Below are 13795 nucleotides of genomic sequence, written 5' to 3' on the forward strand. Positions count from 1 at the left end.
AAAACTATAGCAAATCTTTTCTAACTATGAAAGTTAAAAAAAGTTATGTATTCTTTGTGAAAATTTAGGTAATTGAGATACCTGTTTTTACATATTAAATGAACAGGTCTCAAGCAGGGTTTTCACTTTGGCTGCTGCTTCTTGCACTGGGGTTCCTTGGGCAGGAGCACTCTGGTGAATCATCACCTCTGGTTTGGATGTAGTAGTACTGGAGATTTTGTTTCCTTTAAGGAGAGTGTGAACAAATGGGAGTTATGTGTTCCTCCAGACTATGATCCATTTGTATATTGCTCTTTATCTATGTATCATATTTTATTTGGCTAAGACCCTAATTATAATATATTTAATTTTTAAAAATCTTAGCTATTTGTAGGGTTTAAAAAACTAAACAACAGCAATAGGATTTGTATTGCTAATTGAGAGATACCAGGTTAAAATACAAGTTTTCTATATAATTTAGCAGAACAAAACACACTTTTATCATTTTTCCATTTTCTGAATTTGTAATATGCTAATGTTATCAGTATATAATATTTTTTGCTATGACTAATTGTGTTTTATTTGTTGTGAACGTAGTCTTGGTTCAAGTAGGGGTAAGGAGGTATTTTGGAAACCAGTGCTTACCATTTTGGGGATAGGTGGTGGGAATAGACAAGCCAGAAATACACTTGGAAGAAAAAAAACCATTTAGTAGGAACTTGAGATGAGGGGAGAAACAGACATTTTTAGGAAAGTGTAGTGTTTTAAAAAATAAATTTAGACACAAAAAATTAATCATTAGGAACATAATCAGATTTTAGAAAAATTTAAGTAGAAAAAAAATCACATTAAATAGAGAACTTTGAAGTAAATACTAATTATGTTTGTATTTTGAGGGGAGGAAATAAGTCTCTTAGTTGGCCCCCTTGAGGCTGCCTAGATGTGGAGAACCATAAGACTGAGTTTGTACTGTCTTTGAGTTAAAAGGCTAACCCTGAGTAATTTTGGAATAGATTCCTTTAACATATTTTCAGTGATATTCCTTTTAGAGTTATTATTACGTAGATTTCCTAATTTGTAATTCTCAAGTGCTGTGAAACATTAAACATTTTTAGCAACCTCAACCCATCATAGTCCTCTGACTGCCCTTCTTTCACTCTTAGTCATATAGGAACATTTGTAAGAGTATGTGATATGGTTAGACTTTGTCTCCTCACCCAAATCTCATCTTGAATTGTAATCCCCATAATCCCCACATGTCAAGGGAGAGACCTGGTGGGAGGTGACTGGATCATGGGGGTCGTTCCCCCATGCTGTTCTCATGTTAGTGAGTGAGTTCTCATGAGATCTTATGGTTTTCTACGTGTCTGACAGTTCCTCCTTCGCACGCTCGCTCTCTCTTGCCTGCTGCCATGTAAGACATGCCTCTTCCCCTTCTGCCATTATTGTTAAGTTTCCTGAGGCCTCCCCAGCCATGCAGAACTGTGAGTCAATTAAACCTCTTTTCTTTATAAATTACTCAATTTTGGGCAGTTCTTCATAGCAGTGTGAGAATGGACTCTGGCCATGATTTTCCTGGTATGACTCAGGAAAATTCTTCTATGGGGTATGACTGTGGAGTGGTTTTGTGCCTGCTGTTGTTGCCCTGGTGCTTCAGGAAATTAGCCTAGATTAAAGAGTTCAGGTTTTGGAGTCAAATGGGTTGTCTTGAATTCTGTCTCTGACCCTTAACTACCCCTGTGACTTTGGGCAAGTTACTAGACCTCAGTTTCCTCAACTGCAAATTGGAAATAATAGCAACCACCTCCTAGGATTGTGATAAAGTTTAAGGATAATTGCTGCTCCTTTTATTGAGCATTTATTTATTCCAGCCAGACACTGTGTTACATACTTCATATGCAGTATATAATTTAATTTGTATGTGTATATTAGAGTATGTAAAAGTTCATTTCCAATAGTAATATATGTCCAGTAACTGGTTGCTATTACTTTTTCTATATGTTGATTCCTTAATCAGAAGGTGATGTTCCTAAGATGAAAGATGGGAATGGGCATTTTGATCAGACCTAAAGGACTTGTTTGGAAGTTGACAGTGGTTTGAAGGTGAAATATTTACTAGAGTGTGGTTCAAGGATAATCTGCATGGTAATTACCTTGGAAGCTTGTTAAAATGTAGAGTTTTGTGTTTGTCATCTGAAACTCTGAGTCTGAATCAGGATCTCTGACCATGGAGCCCAGACCCTGCAGTTTTATAAGCTTAATCATAATTCTTATTCTCTTTGAAGTTTTTGAATCGTCTTTTTAATTTATTCTTCCTAATGATTAAAAAATGATTCTAATGATTTTTAAATATTTTTCTTTGATGTAATAAGCTTTCCATTTTATTGGTAGTGGAGGTGGTAAATTTTTTCCATTTAAATGTTTACATATATGTGATTTTTCTATAAGACTTTAATGGGTGGTGACATTTATTCATTCAGCTAATGTTTAGTAAATATTAAAGTATTATAAATATTAAAATTTATAAAATACAGTTGACTTATTTGGAGTATTTTAAAATGAATATATCATATTTTATTCAGTTATTCAAACAAAATGATTGTTGAGACTATGAGTAAAATAGTCTCAATTTACTATAAAATATGTCATATTTTACTCAATTTATAGTCTTCGAATAGGGTGGGAAAGGAAAGCAGATTGAGAATGTGCTGTTATGAAGCTAGGTGGAGAGGAGAAGGGAGCGATTTTCTGCTGCTAACTAGAAGAAAAGCATAACTACAAATAATTTATATAACTAATAAGAAGATTTCAAAGCAGATAGAAATTTTCATGGAGTTTTGATCAGAGTCATTTTATTGGTCATATTATTTAATGAAAGAATAATCAGGAATGCTCAGCCTCTGTGTTTTCGACCATTGCTTGGCGCCCTAAGAATGCTCTTTTGGGTTTTATCTGTCTATTCTTTTGAGTTTTATCTTTGCCTTCCTGGGAAGTCTCACACGACTTTTTAGGAAATCAAGTTGTATCCCCACAGTGCTTCACATGACCTTATCTTTTTTAGATTCTTCAAGTAAAATCTTACTCAAAGGAACCAATAAATTGCCTCAAGTCATAATTTTAAACTTGTTTGGAAGACTATATTTCAGTGAGTCTTTGCATTGGTATCTTTAGCCCACAAATCTTTTTGGCTCTAGTATCCACTTTAGTAATTCTTATAGGTTAAGCAACTGTATTTTTAATATCTGTAGTTTTGTTCATTATCAGAAACTAGGTCACCAGGGTTTGTTGTGTCATTGTTAATTAAAAAGGCATTGTATGCTTTTTTTTTTTTTTTTGGAACGTGCTTGTACTGAATGAAGCTAGAATATCTTAGTAATGCTCTGCTTTAAATACTCATAGAATTTAATTTTGCATATTTTAAACTCAGTCTATCTGCCAGTACAATAATGTTACTTATCTCTGAGAATTTTGACTATTCTTTCCTGCTATTTAGAATTCAATGAATTGTTAAAACTTCTAGTAGGCTTTTTACTGACAGTCTCTGTCTGACCTCTCCTTTAGAAGTTTTCCTCAATATTTTCAGAAGTAACATTTGGGTCTTACTGAAATAGGAATTTTTGGTTCTATAGTAACAGATGGAAACAGTAGACTTTTTTAGAGGTTGGAAGCAGTGGGATACAGAGAAGGAGAAAAATCAGACTAAATTTATGTCATGCCTCTTTCATTGTGAAAAATATAGCCTCATGTACATTACTTTTCTGAGGGTTGTAGTGGTGGTAATGGTTGTGGAAGTAGTAATAGTTGTGGGGATGAATTGAGGCATTGGGGAAGAATGTGTCTCCCAACATAGGGTTTCAGTTAGTTCCCAAATATAAATAACAGTGGTTATTACCAAAAGTTTTTCTTCAAGAGACAGGGATCTCACTATGTTGCCCAGGCTGGCCTGAAACTCCTAGGCTCAAGTGATTCTCCTGCTTCAACCTCCCAAGTTGTTAGGACTACAGACACACACCACCATACCTGGCTGAATTTTTTTTTAACCAGAGAAGAGCACACTAATTTTTTCTTTACCCTTATAGCATTTTCATTACCAGTTATTATATTTTCATTCTGAATGATTTCAGAATGTTTGGGGATGGTGTTGATAAACTAGTATTATTTTGTGGTTAAGTATAGGCCCTCAAACAGACTACAGCTCAAGTCTCAGGTTTACCACTTTTTTTTTTTAAGTAGTACATGGGGCAAATTATTTAATATCTTATTTTGCCATAACTAATTATTAATAAATATCTACTTTATAGGTGTGTTGATGATTAAATCAATTTGTAAAGAATAATGGGCTGGGTGCAGTGTCTTGTGCCTATAATCCCAACACTTTGGGAGGCCGAGGTGGGAGGATTACTTGAGCCTAGGAGTTTAAGATAATCCTGAGCAACATAGCGAGGCCTCATGTGTACAAAAAATGAAAAACTTAGGCTGGTGCAGTGGTGTGTGCCTGCAGTCTCAGCTACATGGGAGGCTGAGGCAGGAGGATTGCTTGAGTCCAGGAGGTCCATCCAGGCTGCAGTGATCTGTGATTGTACCATTGCACTCCAGCCTGAGCAACACAGCAAGACCCTGTCTCAAAAAAAAAAAAAAAAAATGCCAGCAAATAGTATGTGTTGAATATTTAGTTATAATTATTATTCACTCTCTAAAATAGTCTTCTTAGTAAACTCTAATCGACCTTAGGGTAAAAAAATTTTTATATTTAAAAGCTCAGAAAAATTCAGCTTAGTTATTTTTAGGCTGGTGTTTGGTCTCACATACACACTCATGCCCCTTTCAAACTGTTATAGAACAATGTTTTTCAAAGTTTAATGTGCATATGGGATTGTGTAGGGATCATAATAACATGCAGATTCTTATTCAGTAGTTTTGGAATAGGATGAGATGTTGCCTTTCCAACAAGCTCCTGTTGGTAATCTGGATGTAGCTCATCCTTACAACACACTTTGAGTAGCACAGTTATGCAGTGTTCCATTAAGTGGTTCTCATTCCCGCTTTCAGTATATTATAAACACTTGGATATTTTTGTTCTTTATGCCTGGGCTCTGTGTCATACCAGTTAAATTAGAGCTTTGCCTTTGGGGTTCTGGGCATCGTCGTCGTTGTCATCATTGTCGTCATCATCATCATCATCATTTTTTCTTTCGGTAAAAATATCCTGGATCATTCTCTTGTGAAACCAGTGTTAAGAGCCACCACTTTAGTTATTTGAAGGAGAGTCATAAGCTAAGAAGCTACATTTTAGGTCTTCTCTTACTTTGTTGTCTTCCATTTTAAGCTCATTTCCTCTGTAGAGATGATGGTGGACAGCTTGTTAGAACTCTTAAACTGGAAGGCAGTTAATATGTTGGCCTGAAGTTTTCTTTTCGCTAGACTAAAAGGTTTGACTGTTGAACCTTTCTTTATGGATCCTATTTCCTATCCCCTTTCATCATTTATATAATCTTCTTTGGACTTTCCCTAATTTCTCAATAGCCTCCTTAAAGTGTAATAACCCAAACTAGATATAAAACTGCTGTAACAAAACTGAACAATGGCAGAGGCAGAAGAATCATAGATCTAAAAATCTGTGGTTTTCATTAGCGTTGAAAACTTGTATTTGTTTCCGACTTTTTATTGGCCTTTTCTTTATGTTTTTCAGGGTTAAAATGTGTTTTATACCATGATATTTGTTTCAATATATTGCTTTCTTAGGTTATGTTTCTTCTTTCTTCCTCAACTGTGCTTCTTGTATCCATTTCCCATCTTGCACCTATTTTGGAGGAGAGGCAGTAAGTATTTTCTTATGGATTATCATGTTTGAGAAGACCATTTTCCAAAGTGATCAAGATCATGTTAAATTTTATTCCATCTAGCCGTGATGGCTCAGTTAGGATCAGGTCAGGAAAACAGTCCACACTAAATACTCGAGGCAGGAAGATTTCTTGAGACCAGGAGTTTGAGACCAGCCTGGGTAACATAGTAAGACCTGTCTCTACAGAATTACAAACAAAAACAAAAAATTTCAGCCCAGAAAATTTAATATAGGGAATGGATTATACAAGTATTGGAGGGCTGAAAAAGCAAACAGGGAACACTGGGGTAACACAGAGACAATATTTGCAGGAATTAGCCACTATTCATATGGTTGAGGGGGAAATAAGAACTTGGAGTTGGGACTTCATAGAATTGGGGCTCAAAACCTCTGGAGGAGGTACTTCCTGACAGCTGTTGGTATGTCTGAGGGGAATTTCTGAGAGTGCCAGAGAAAGATGGTGGTTATCACTGCTACTGCTGGGGTGGAGGACCTATGCTGGGCAATGCTGACTGGAAAAAGCATGTACTGCATTCTCCCTCTAGTGTCCTTATTGGCAGTATGAGGAAGCTAGCTGCAGAAGAGAAAAGTAGTTTTCAGAGTTTTATTTTCAGTATTACAAAGGATGAGTATTAAAGGGTAGATTTGGATCTGAGAGAAAATAGCTGAATAACCAGTATATATAGCCTTCTCTTCTGGTCACAGGAGGCCATAGGCCTTTGGTCTCTTGGTCTCTTTTCCTAGCTACTTGGACCCCAGACCCAGATATTCTTAATGCTGAGGGTTTGGAAGGAAAGTTGCTATTATTATTTAAAAAATTAATTTGTTTAGTTAATGTGATGGGGGAGGGGGCATGAGACAGGTGTACTTTGTCTTTTCTTTTCTTTTTTTTCTTTCTTTCTTTTTTTTTGAGACAGCGTCTTGCTCTGATGCCCAGGCTGGAATATAGTGGTGTGATCTTGGTTCTCTGTAGTTCCGAGCTCCCGAGCTCAAGCAGTCCTCTCACCTCAGCCACCCAAGTAGCTGGGACTACAGGCGCCCGCCACCGCACCCAGCTAATTTTTGTGTAGAGATGAGGTTTTGCTATGTTGGCCAGGCTGGTCTCGAATTCCTGGCCTTGAGTGATTCACCCATGTTGGCCTCCAAGTGGTCCGGGATTACAGGTGTGAGCCACCATGCCCGGCTGGGTCCGCTTATTTATTGTTATTTTTTTTTGAGACAGAATCTCACTCTGTCACTCAGGCTGGAGTGCAGTGGTGGGATCTCGGCTCACTGCAGTCTCCACCTCCCAGGTTCAAGTGATTCTCCTGCCTCAGCCTCCTGAGTAGCTGGGATTATAGGCACCCACCACCATGCCTGGCTAATTTTTGTCTTTTTAGTAGAGATGGGGTTTCACCATGTTGCCCAGGCTGGTCTCGAACTCCAGACCTCAAGTGATCTGTCTGCCTTAGGCTCCCAAAGTGCTGGGATTACAGGTGTGAGCCACCGTGCCTGGCCTGGGTCCACTTATTCTAAGATAATTCTGTTACAGCTTTTTTTGGGAATTTACATTTAATCATTAAATAATCCTTCTTTGCCTCTTGAGGTATTTCTGTTTTTTAAAAGCCCTTATTTAAAATGTAAAATAAATTATGGTAAAAGTAATGATGTTACCTATAAACAAAGTTTTAAAATTGGTTGCCTATTAACCAAACAGTGGTCTGCAGTAGTAACCAACCTCTGAAAAGATTATACCTTTTTTTCTCATTCAAATATTCCCCCTCCTACAGAGCTTCTTCAATTTTAATGTGTATATGAATCACTTGAGGATCTTGGTAAAATACTGATTCTGATTCAATATGTCCCTGGGTAAGGCCTGAGATTGTGCATTTCTAACAAGCTCCCAGGGGAGGCTGAAGCTACTGGTCCCTAGACCAGACTTTTTTCCTCCCTTCCCTCCCTTGAGAACTACTGGTTTGGCTTAGATCCGATGTTGGACTTGGACGGCTGAGTGATGAGTGATCATAAAGTAAGAGTTTCTATTGTAAGCCTGCCTGTCTAGAACTATTTTGAGCAATTTTAGTAGAGCTATTTATAGCTGTTGCTTTCCAGGTAGGATCAGAGAAGTATATGCTTCTGAATTGATTAAATTTTCTTCCATAATATAATGCTGCCCTAAATGCAGAAACGTGCCTATCACTTGTAATTTTCCTGGAAGGCATGAGGCTGCTTGGTAATTGTGTACATATTTAAGGGAAACTGAGTAATGGAGGACAGAATAGAACAATTAACAAATTCATGCATCAGATAACTTGCTTTCATTAAAGCCATTGTTACTCTTATATATTGATTGTTCCTGATGATAGGATATCTGTAGATTTCAAAAAGTGTGTTTGGTGTGAATTTCATACTGATAGCATTTCTCTGCTTTTGACAGTTTCATATACTTAAACTTGTCATCAAAACATAGCGTCTTGCCTTGAGCCAAATAAATAGTAGTCTTTCTTAATGAAACTTTGAATAGAGCCCAAATTTATGAAATTGTTAATTGCTCTTTACATCTAGATTTTACTTTCAGTAAAGTAATTTCTATCTGCTAACGCAAATAGAAAGGTAATCTTTCATTTGGTTGCCATCCTTCAAGAGCCTCTCTCTGCCCTTCCCTCCCTCCCTTCCTGGATCTTTCCTTTTGTCTTTATAGACCTAGATTTTGAAAGGTTCTGGGTTCCTTTTGTCTATTGATACTATGTGAATGTTATCCTTAAGTTTTTAATTCAGGCTACAACTAGACAGATAATGTGTCTCATAATTAGCTGGGGTGAGAGAGTTAAGTTAAGGATTCAGGGGATTCCTACAGATGGGTGAATAAAAAAGCTCAATGTTAGGATCCTTAACAAAGCATTTTGATTGGCATATGGAGACCTTTGCATGAACACAAATGTTCATATTTGAATATTTATAGAAGATAATCTGTCAAAATTACTGTTATTTTAATTTGCCAAGCTTGGCTGATTGCCGCAGTTGGATGTTAGTTGAATTCAAGATGAAGAGTTGTAAATATGTTCTGGTGTGGGACATGCTTTTTGTCCTTGAAGCTGTTTGAATTTCTTACTTCTCCCACTTACACCCCCTTCTTTAAAACTGCGAGGCTTTTTTGTGTTAGTTGAACTTTCATGTTCTTTTTTAGGAAAAAATATTAAAGTAGGATGTTAACTGTATGGATTAAAAATTTTTTTTAACTAAATTTGTTGACATTTGGTGATCAGGAATTGTTTAAATAATTTTAACTATTTGTCCAATCTTTGCTTCAAAGGACTTGTCCCTGGAGACTCAAACGTAGGGATATGTATCTTATTTGAATGGTTTGGTGTGAGATATGTTTCATTAACAGCGAAGAAAATGTAGACTTCTAGATAATTGATGTTTCCCCTTTCTTTTATCTCATTTGAACAGCTAATAATTTTAGTGACCCAGATTCAAGCAATAATACCTGTCTTCATAATTGTCATGTGGTTTTGTCAGCTTCTTATATTCTAGGGGAAGGAAGATAAGACTTTTTTTTATATATTGAAATAATTTGGTTAATGAATACTTTTTTCCTCTTTTAAGAAGCCAGGAACCCTGTTCTCTTTCCATAGTGTCTCCTCACTCAGAAAACATTGTATTCTCCTGCCTCAGCCTCCTGAATAGCTGGGATTACAGGCGCCCGCCACCATGCCTGGCTAGTTTTTTTTTGTATGTTTAGTAGAGACGGGGTTTCACCTTGTTGGCCACACTGGTCTCCGACTCCTGACATCAGGTCATCTGCCCGCCTTGGCCTCCCAAAGTGCTGGGATTACAGGTGTGAGCCACTGTGCAGGAGAATGGCTTGAACCCGGGAGGCGGAGGTTGCAGTGAGCTGAGATTGTGCCATTGCATGCCGGGCTGGGCAACAAGAGTGAAACTCCGTCTCAAAAAAAGAAAGAAAGGAAAAAAAAACCCAACACATTGTATTACTTATTGATGCAGTATCACTACTCCTACTGAGACTGCATTATTTTAGATTTAGAGATGATATAGTGGCTTTCTTAAAGTTATATGACATTTTTTTGGGAGCAGGGCTGTATTCTGTGCCCCATGTACTAAGCTATCTTGTCTCATGTAACTAGCCACTCTTACCTGAATAGTTTAGTTTTACATGTATAACCACTTGACCTGATTAGTCTTAATTTTTTTCCTGATGTTTTTATTTCTTTCTCTCTTAGAAAATGACATAATTGAATCAGTTTTGTTGGTTATTACTTTAGCTAGAAACTATGTCAAGTACTACATTTCAGTTTTTTTTTTGTTTGTTTTTTTGAGACAGAGTCTCGCTCTGTTGCCCAGGCTGGAGTGCAGTGGTGAGATCTCGGCTCACTGCAAGCTCCTCCTCCCAGGTTCACGCTATTCTCCTGCCTCAGCCTCCCAAGTAGCTGGGACTACAGGCGCCCGCCACCACGCCTGGCTGATTTTTTGTATTTTTAGTAGAGATAGGGTTTCACCATGTTAGCCAGGATGGTCTCGATCTCCTGACCTCATGATCTGCTCGCCTCAGCCTCCCAAAGTGCTGGGATTACAGGCATGAGCCACTGTGCCCGGCCTACATCTCAGTTTTATTTAGACTTTGTTTTGGAGTTTCAGGAATTTGAGGTCTCAGGAATATATTTTGTATTTAGAAAATTAAGAGTGGAACTTGTATAGTATTTTCTGTCTTTTGCAATCATCCATCTTCATTCTCATTTGACTTTTTTTTTGCTATATCATTTTTTTCTAGAAGATTTTATATAATCTTTTCCTTGTTACTACTTTTGCCTATTCTTTTTGTGACCATCTCCAAGTCATTTCCCTTGTATCTCACCCTCATTCCTTATTATCTTCCTAGGAAAACTTATTTGTCCAACTCTGTATCTATCCTCTGGCTGGATAACAAAATTATTAATAATTCTTTAAGATGTTACCCTAGTTACTAATTTTGTAATAGTCCACCATGTGTTCACTGTGTAAAGGGTTCAGAGGTGACTGTTGTACCTAATGCACCACAGATGTGGAAGTAATAATAAAATTTACGTATATGTAAAGTGAAAATATTGCTAATATGTTCCCTCGGGTCTGGCCATTCTGATATGCTTGCTAAGTTTGGAGGCTTATTTTATAATGGTTCTTTTGGATTTCTTAAGGTGAATTAGACATTATGTTTACCTTAAATTTTAATTGGTATGCTTTTGGTTAAGTAGGTTAAAAGTCAATGGAATAAAAGTTAAGCCAGCAACATAAAAAGTAATAAGCCATTTTTCAGTGTGATTTGAAAAACAATTTAGCTGTATTTCTTGCTATAAAAAAAGAAGTAAAGAACACTATACAGTAGACTAAGATTTTCTAAGTAAACTAATTTTGATAAAGGTTAATTCCATGGTGATAGCAGATGTTGGGGATTGGCATCCATATGTCAAATTTCACATAAAAATTTAGCTTTCCATTGTTCTTTATTTCCTTAGGAGGAAGAACTATAAAACTTAAATTTGTATAGAAGGTATGATAATGCTGTTTTAATAAACAGAATTTGTTATTTTTAAAATTAGGTAGTAAGGACAACCGGTGAATTGTACTACTTACTGATTTTTTTTAAAAAAATATATTTTTAATTTTCGTGGGTACATAGTAGGTATGTGTATTTATGGGATACATGAGATGTTTTGACACAGGCGTGCAATGTGTAAAAATCACATCATGGACAATGCAGTATCCCTCCCCTCAAGCATTTATCCTTTGTGTTACAGACAATCCAAATACACTCTTAGTTATTTAAAAATGTACAATTAAATTATTGATTGCGGCAGTGCCCCTCACACAGGGGCACCAGCTGCCGGGGTCTGCCCAGAGACCCTGACCCAGCCACAGATGAATAAAGTACAGTGACACACAGATATTCTGTTTTGCCAGTCCAGCTGAGGGTGTCTCAGCCGCTTACAGACTCCCTGGAGAGTTCTGTAAACAGTTGTGACCATGACCTCTATCAGCAAGTGAGACTCACCTTTATGCAGTAAGATTAATTAACAAAGGCTTGAGTCAACACCATTAGAGGTAATTGACATTGTGGACTTTCCAAGTAAAAAGCACTTAAGCACCCATGGTACATCAAAGGTTAGTCTTAAGATTATATGAGTAAACAAGCTAGCTAGGTAAACTACTCTGCCTTCCTTTATTACTAGTTTAATTTATTTAAAGGTAAAGATCAGGTTGCCTTCAACCATATCTGTTACTGAAGTTATGCAAACTTCTCGGCCTTCCAAGAAGATTTGTGTCGGTCTCTATAACTATCTTTAATATTTTTCCCACCAGCCTGATTGAACCCCAGTAATCGATTATAGTCACCCTGTTGTGCTATCAAATACTAGGTCTTATTCATTCATCCTGTTTTTTTGTACCCGTTAACCATCCCCACCTCTCCCTCACCCCACCACTACCTTTCCCAGCCTGTAGTAACCATCCTTCTTTTTCCATGGGTTCAATTGTTTTGATTTTTAGATCCCACAAATAAGTGAGAAGATGAGATGCTTGTCATTCTTTGCCTGGCTTATTTCACTTAACGCAGTGACCTCTGGTTCCATCCATGTTGCAAATGACAGGATCTCATTCTCTTTTATGGCTGAATAGTACTCCATTGTGTACATGTACCACATTTTCTTTGTTCATTCGTCTGCTAATGGACACTTAGGTTGCTTTCAAATCTTGGCTATTGTGAACAGTGCTACAGTAAACATGGGAGTGCAGATATCTCTTTGATGTACTGATTTCCTTTTTTGGGGCTATATACCTAGCAGTGGGATTGCTAGATCATAGGGTAGATCAATTTTTAGTTTTTTTAAGGAACGTCCAAACTGTTCTTCATAGCATTTGTACTAATTTATATTCCCACCAACAGTGTATGAGGGTTCTCTTTTTTCCACATCTTTGCCAGCATTGATTATTGCTTGTCTTTTGGATAAAAGCCATTTTAACTGGAGTAAGTTGATATCTCATTGTAGTTTTGATTTGCATTTCTCTGATGATCAGTGATGTTAAGCACTTTTTTTTTTTTTTTTTTGAGATGGAGTCTCGCTCTGTTGCCAGGCTGGAGTGCAGTGGCATGATCTTGGCTCACTGCATCCTCCACCTCCTAGATTCAAGCAATTCTCCTGCCTCAGTCTCACGAGTAGCTGGGACTACAGGCACACACCGCCATGCCTGGCTAATTTTTTGTTTTTGTATTTTAGTAGAGACAGGGTTTCACCATGTTGCCAAGGCTGGTTTCGAACTCCTGTGCTCAATCTGCTTGCCTCAGCCTTCCAAAGCGCTAGGATTACAGGCGTGAGCCACTGTGGCTGGCTGAACACTTTTTCATATGTGTATTTGCTAGTTGTATGTCTTTTTTTTTTTTGGAAAATGTCTGTTCAGATCTTTTGCCTGTTTTTTAATTGGATTATTAATTTTTTCCTGTAGAGTTGTTTGAATTTTTTTTTTTTTTTGAGATGGAGTTTCGCTCTTGCTGCCTAGGCTGGAGTGCAATGGCATAATCTCGGCTCACTGCAACCTCCACCTCCCAGGTTCAAGCGATTCTGTTGCCTCAGCCTCCCAAGTAGCTGGGATTACAGGTGCCTGCCACCACGCCCAGCTAATTTTTTGCATTTTTAGTAGAGACGGAGTTTCACCATGTTGGCCAGGCTGGTCTTGAACTCCTGACCTTGGGTAATCCACCCGCTTCGGCCTCCCAAAGTGCTGGGATTACATGCGTGAGCCACCATGCTTGGCCTAGCTTCTTTTATATTCTGGTTATTAATCCTTTGTCAGATGGGTAGTTTGCAAATATTTTCTTTCATTCTGTGGGTTGTCTCTTTGTTGGTTGTTTACTTTGCTATGGAGAAGCTTTTTAATTTGATGTGATCCCATTTGTCCAGTTTTGCTTTGGTTGCCTGTGCTTGTGGGGTATTACTTAAGAAA

General features: G+C 37.5%; 2 protein-coding genes across 6 annotated transcripts in view; one reads left to right on the forward strand and one right to left on the reverse strand.

The window, feature by feature from the left end:
* Nucleotides 1–5194, reverse strand: part of LOC115830404 (translation initiation factor IF-2-like) — a 98900-nt gene extending 93706 nt beyond the window's left edge. The window contains exons 1-2 of the mRNA XM_030814304.1: nt 5104–5194; nt 127–224 (exon numbers count right to left, since the gene is read on the reverse strand). Of these exons, the coding sequence (XP_030670164.1) occupies nt 127–224; nt 5104–5194 (189 nt within the window). The remainder of the gene's footprint in view (nt 1–126; nt 225–5103) is intronic.
* Nucleotides 1–13795, forward strand: part of FUT8 (fucosyltransferase 8) — a 381361-nt gene that overhangs the window by 91737 nt on the left and 275829 nt on the right. The window lies entirely within an intron of this gene.

This window comes from Nomascus leucogenys, chromosome 1a (genome assembly GCF_006542625.1).
Source record: "Nomascus leucogenys isolate Asia chromosome 1a, Asia_NLE_v1, whole genome shotgun sequence".
In the NCBI taxonomy this organism is placed as follows: domain Eukaryota; kingdom Metazoa; phylum Chordata; class Mammalia; order Primates; family Hylobatidae; genus Nomascus; species Nomascus leucogenys.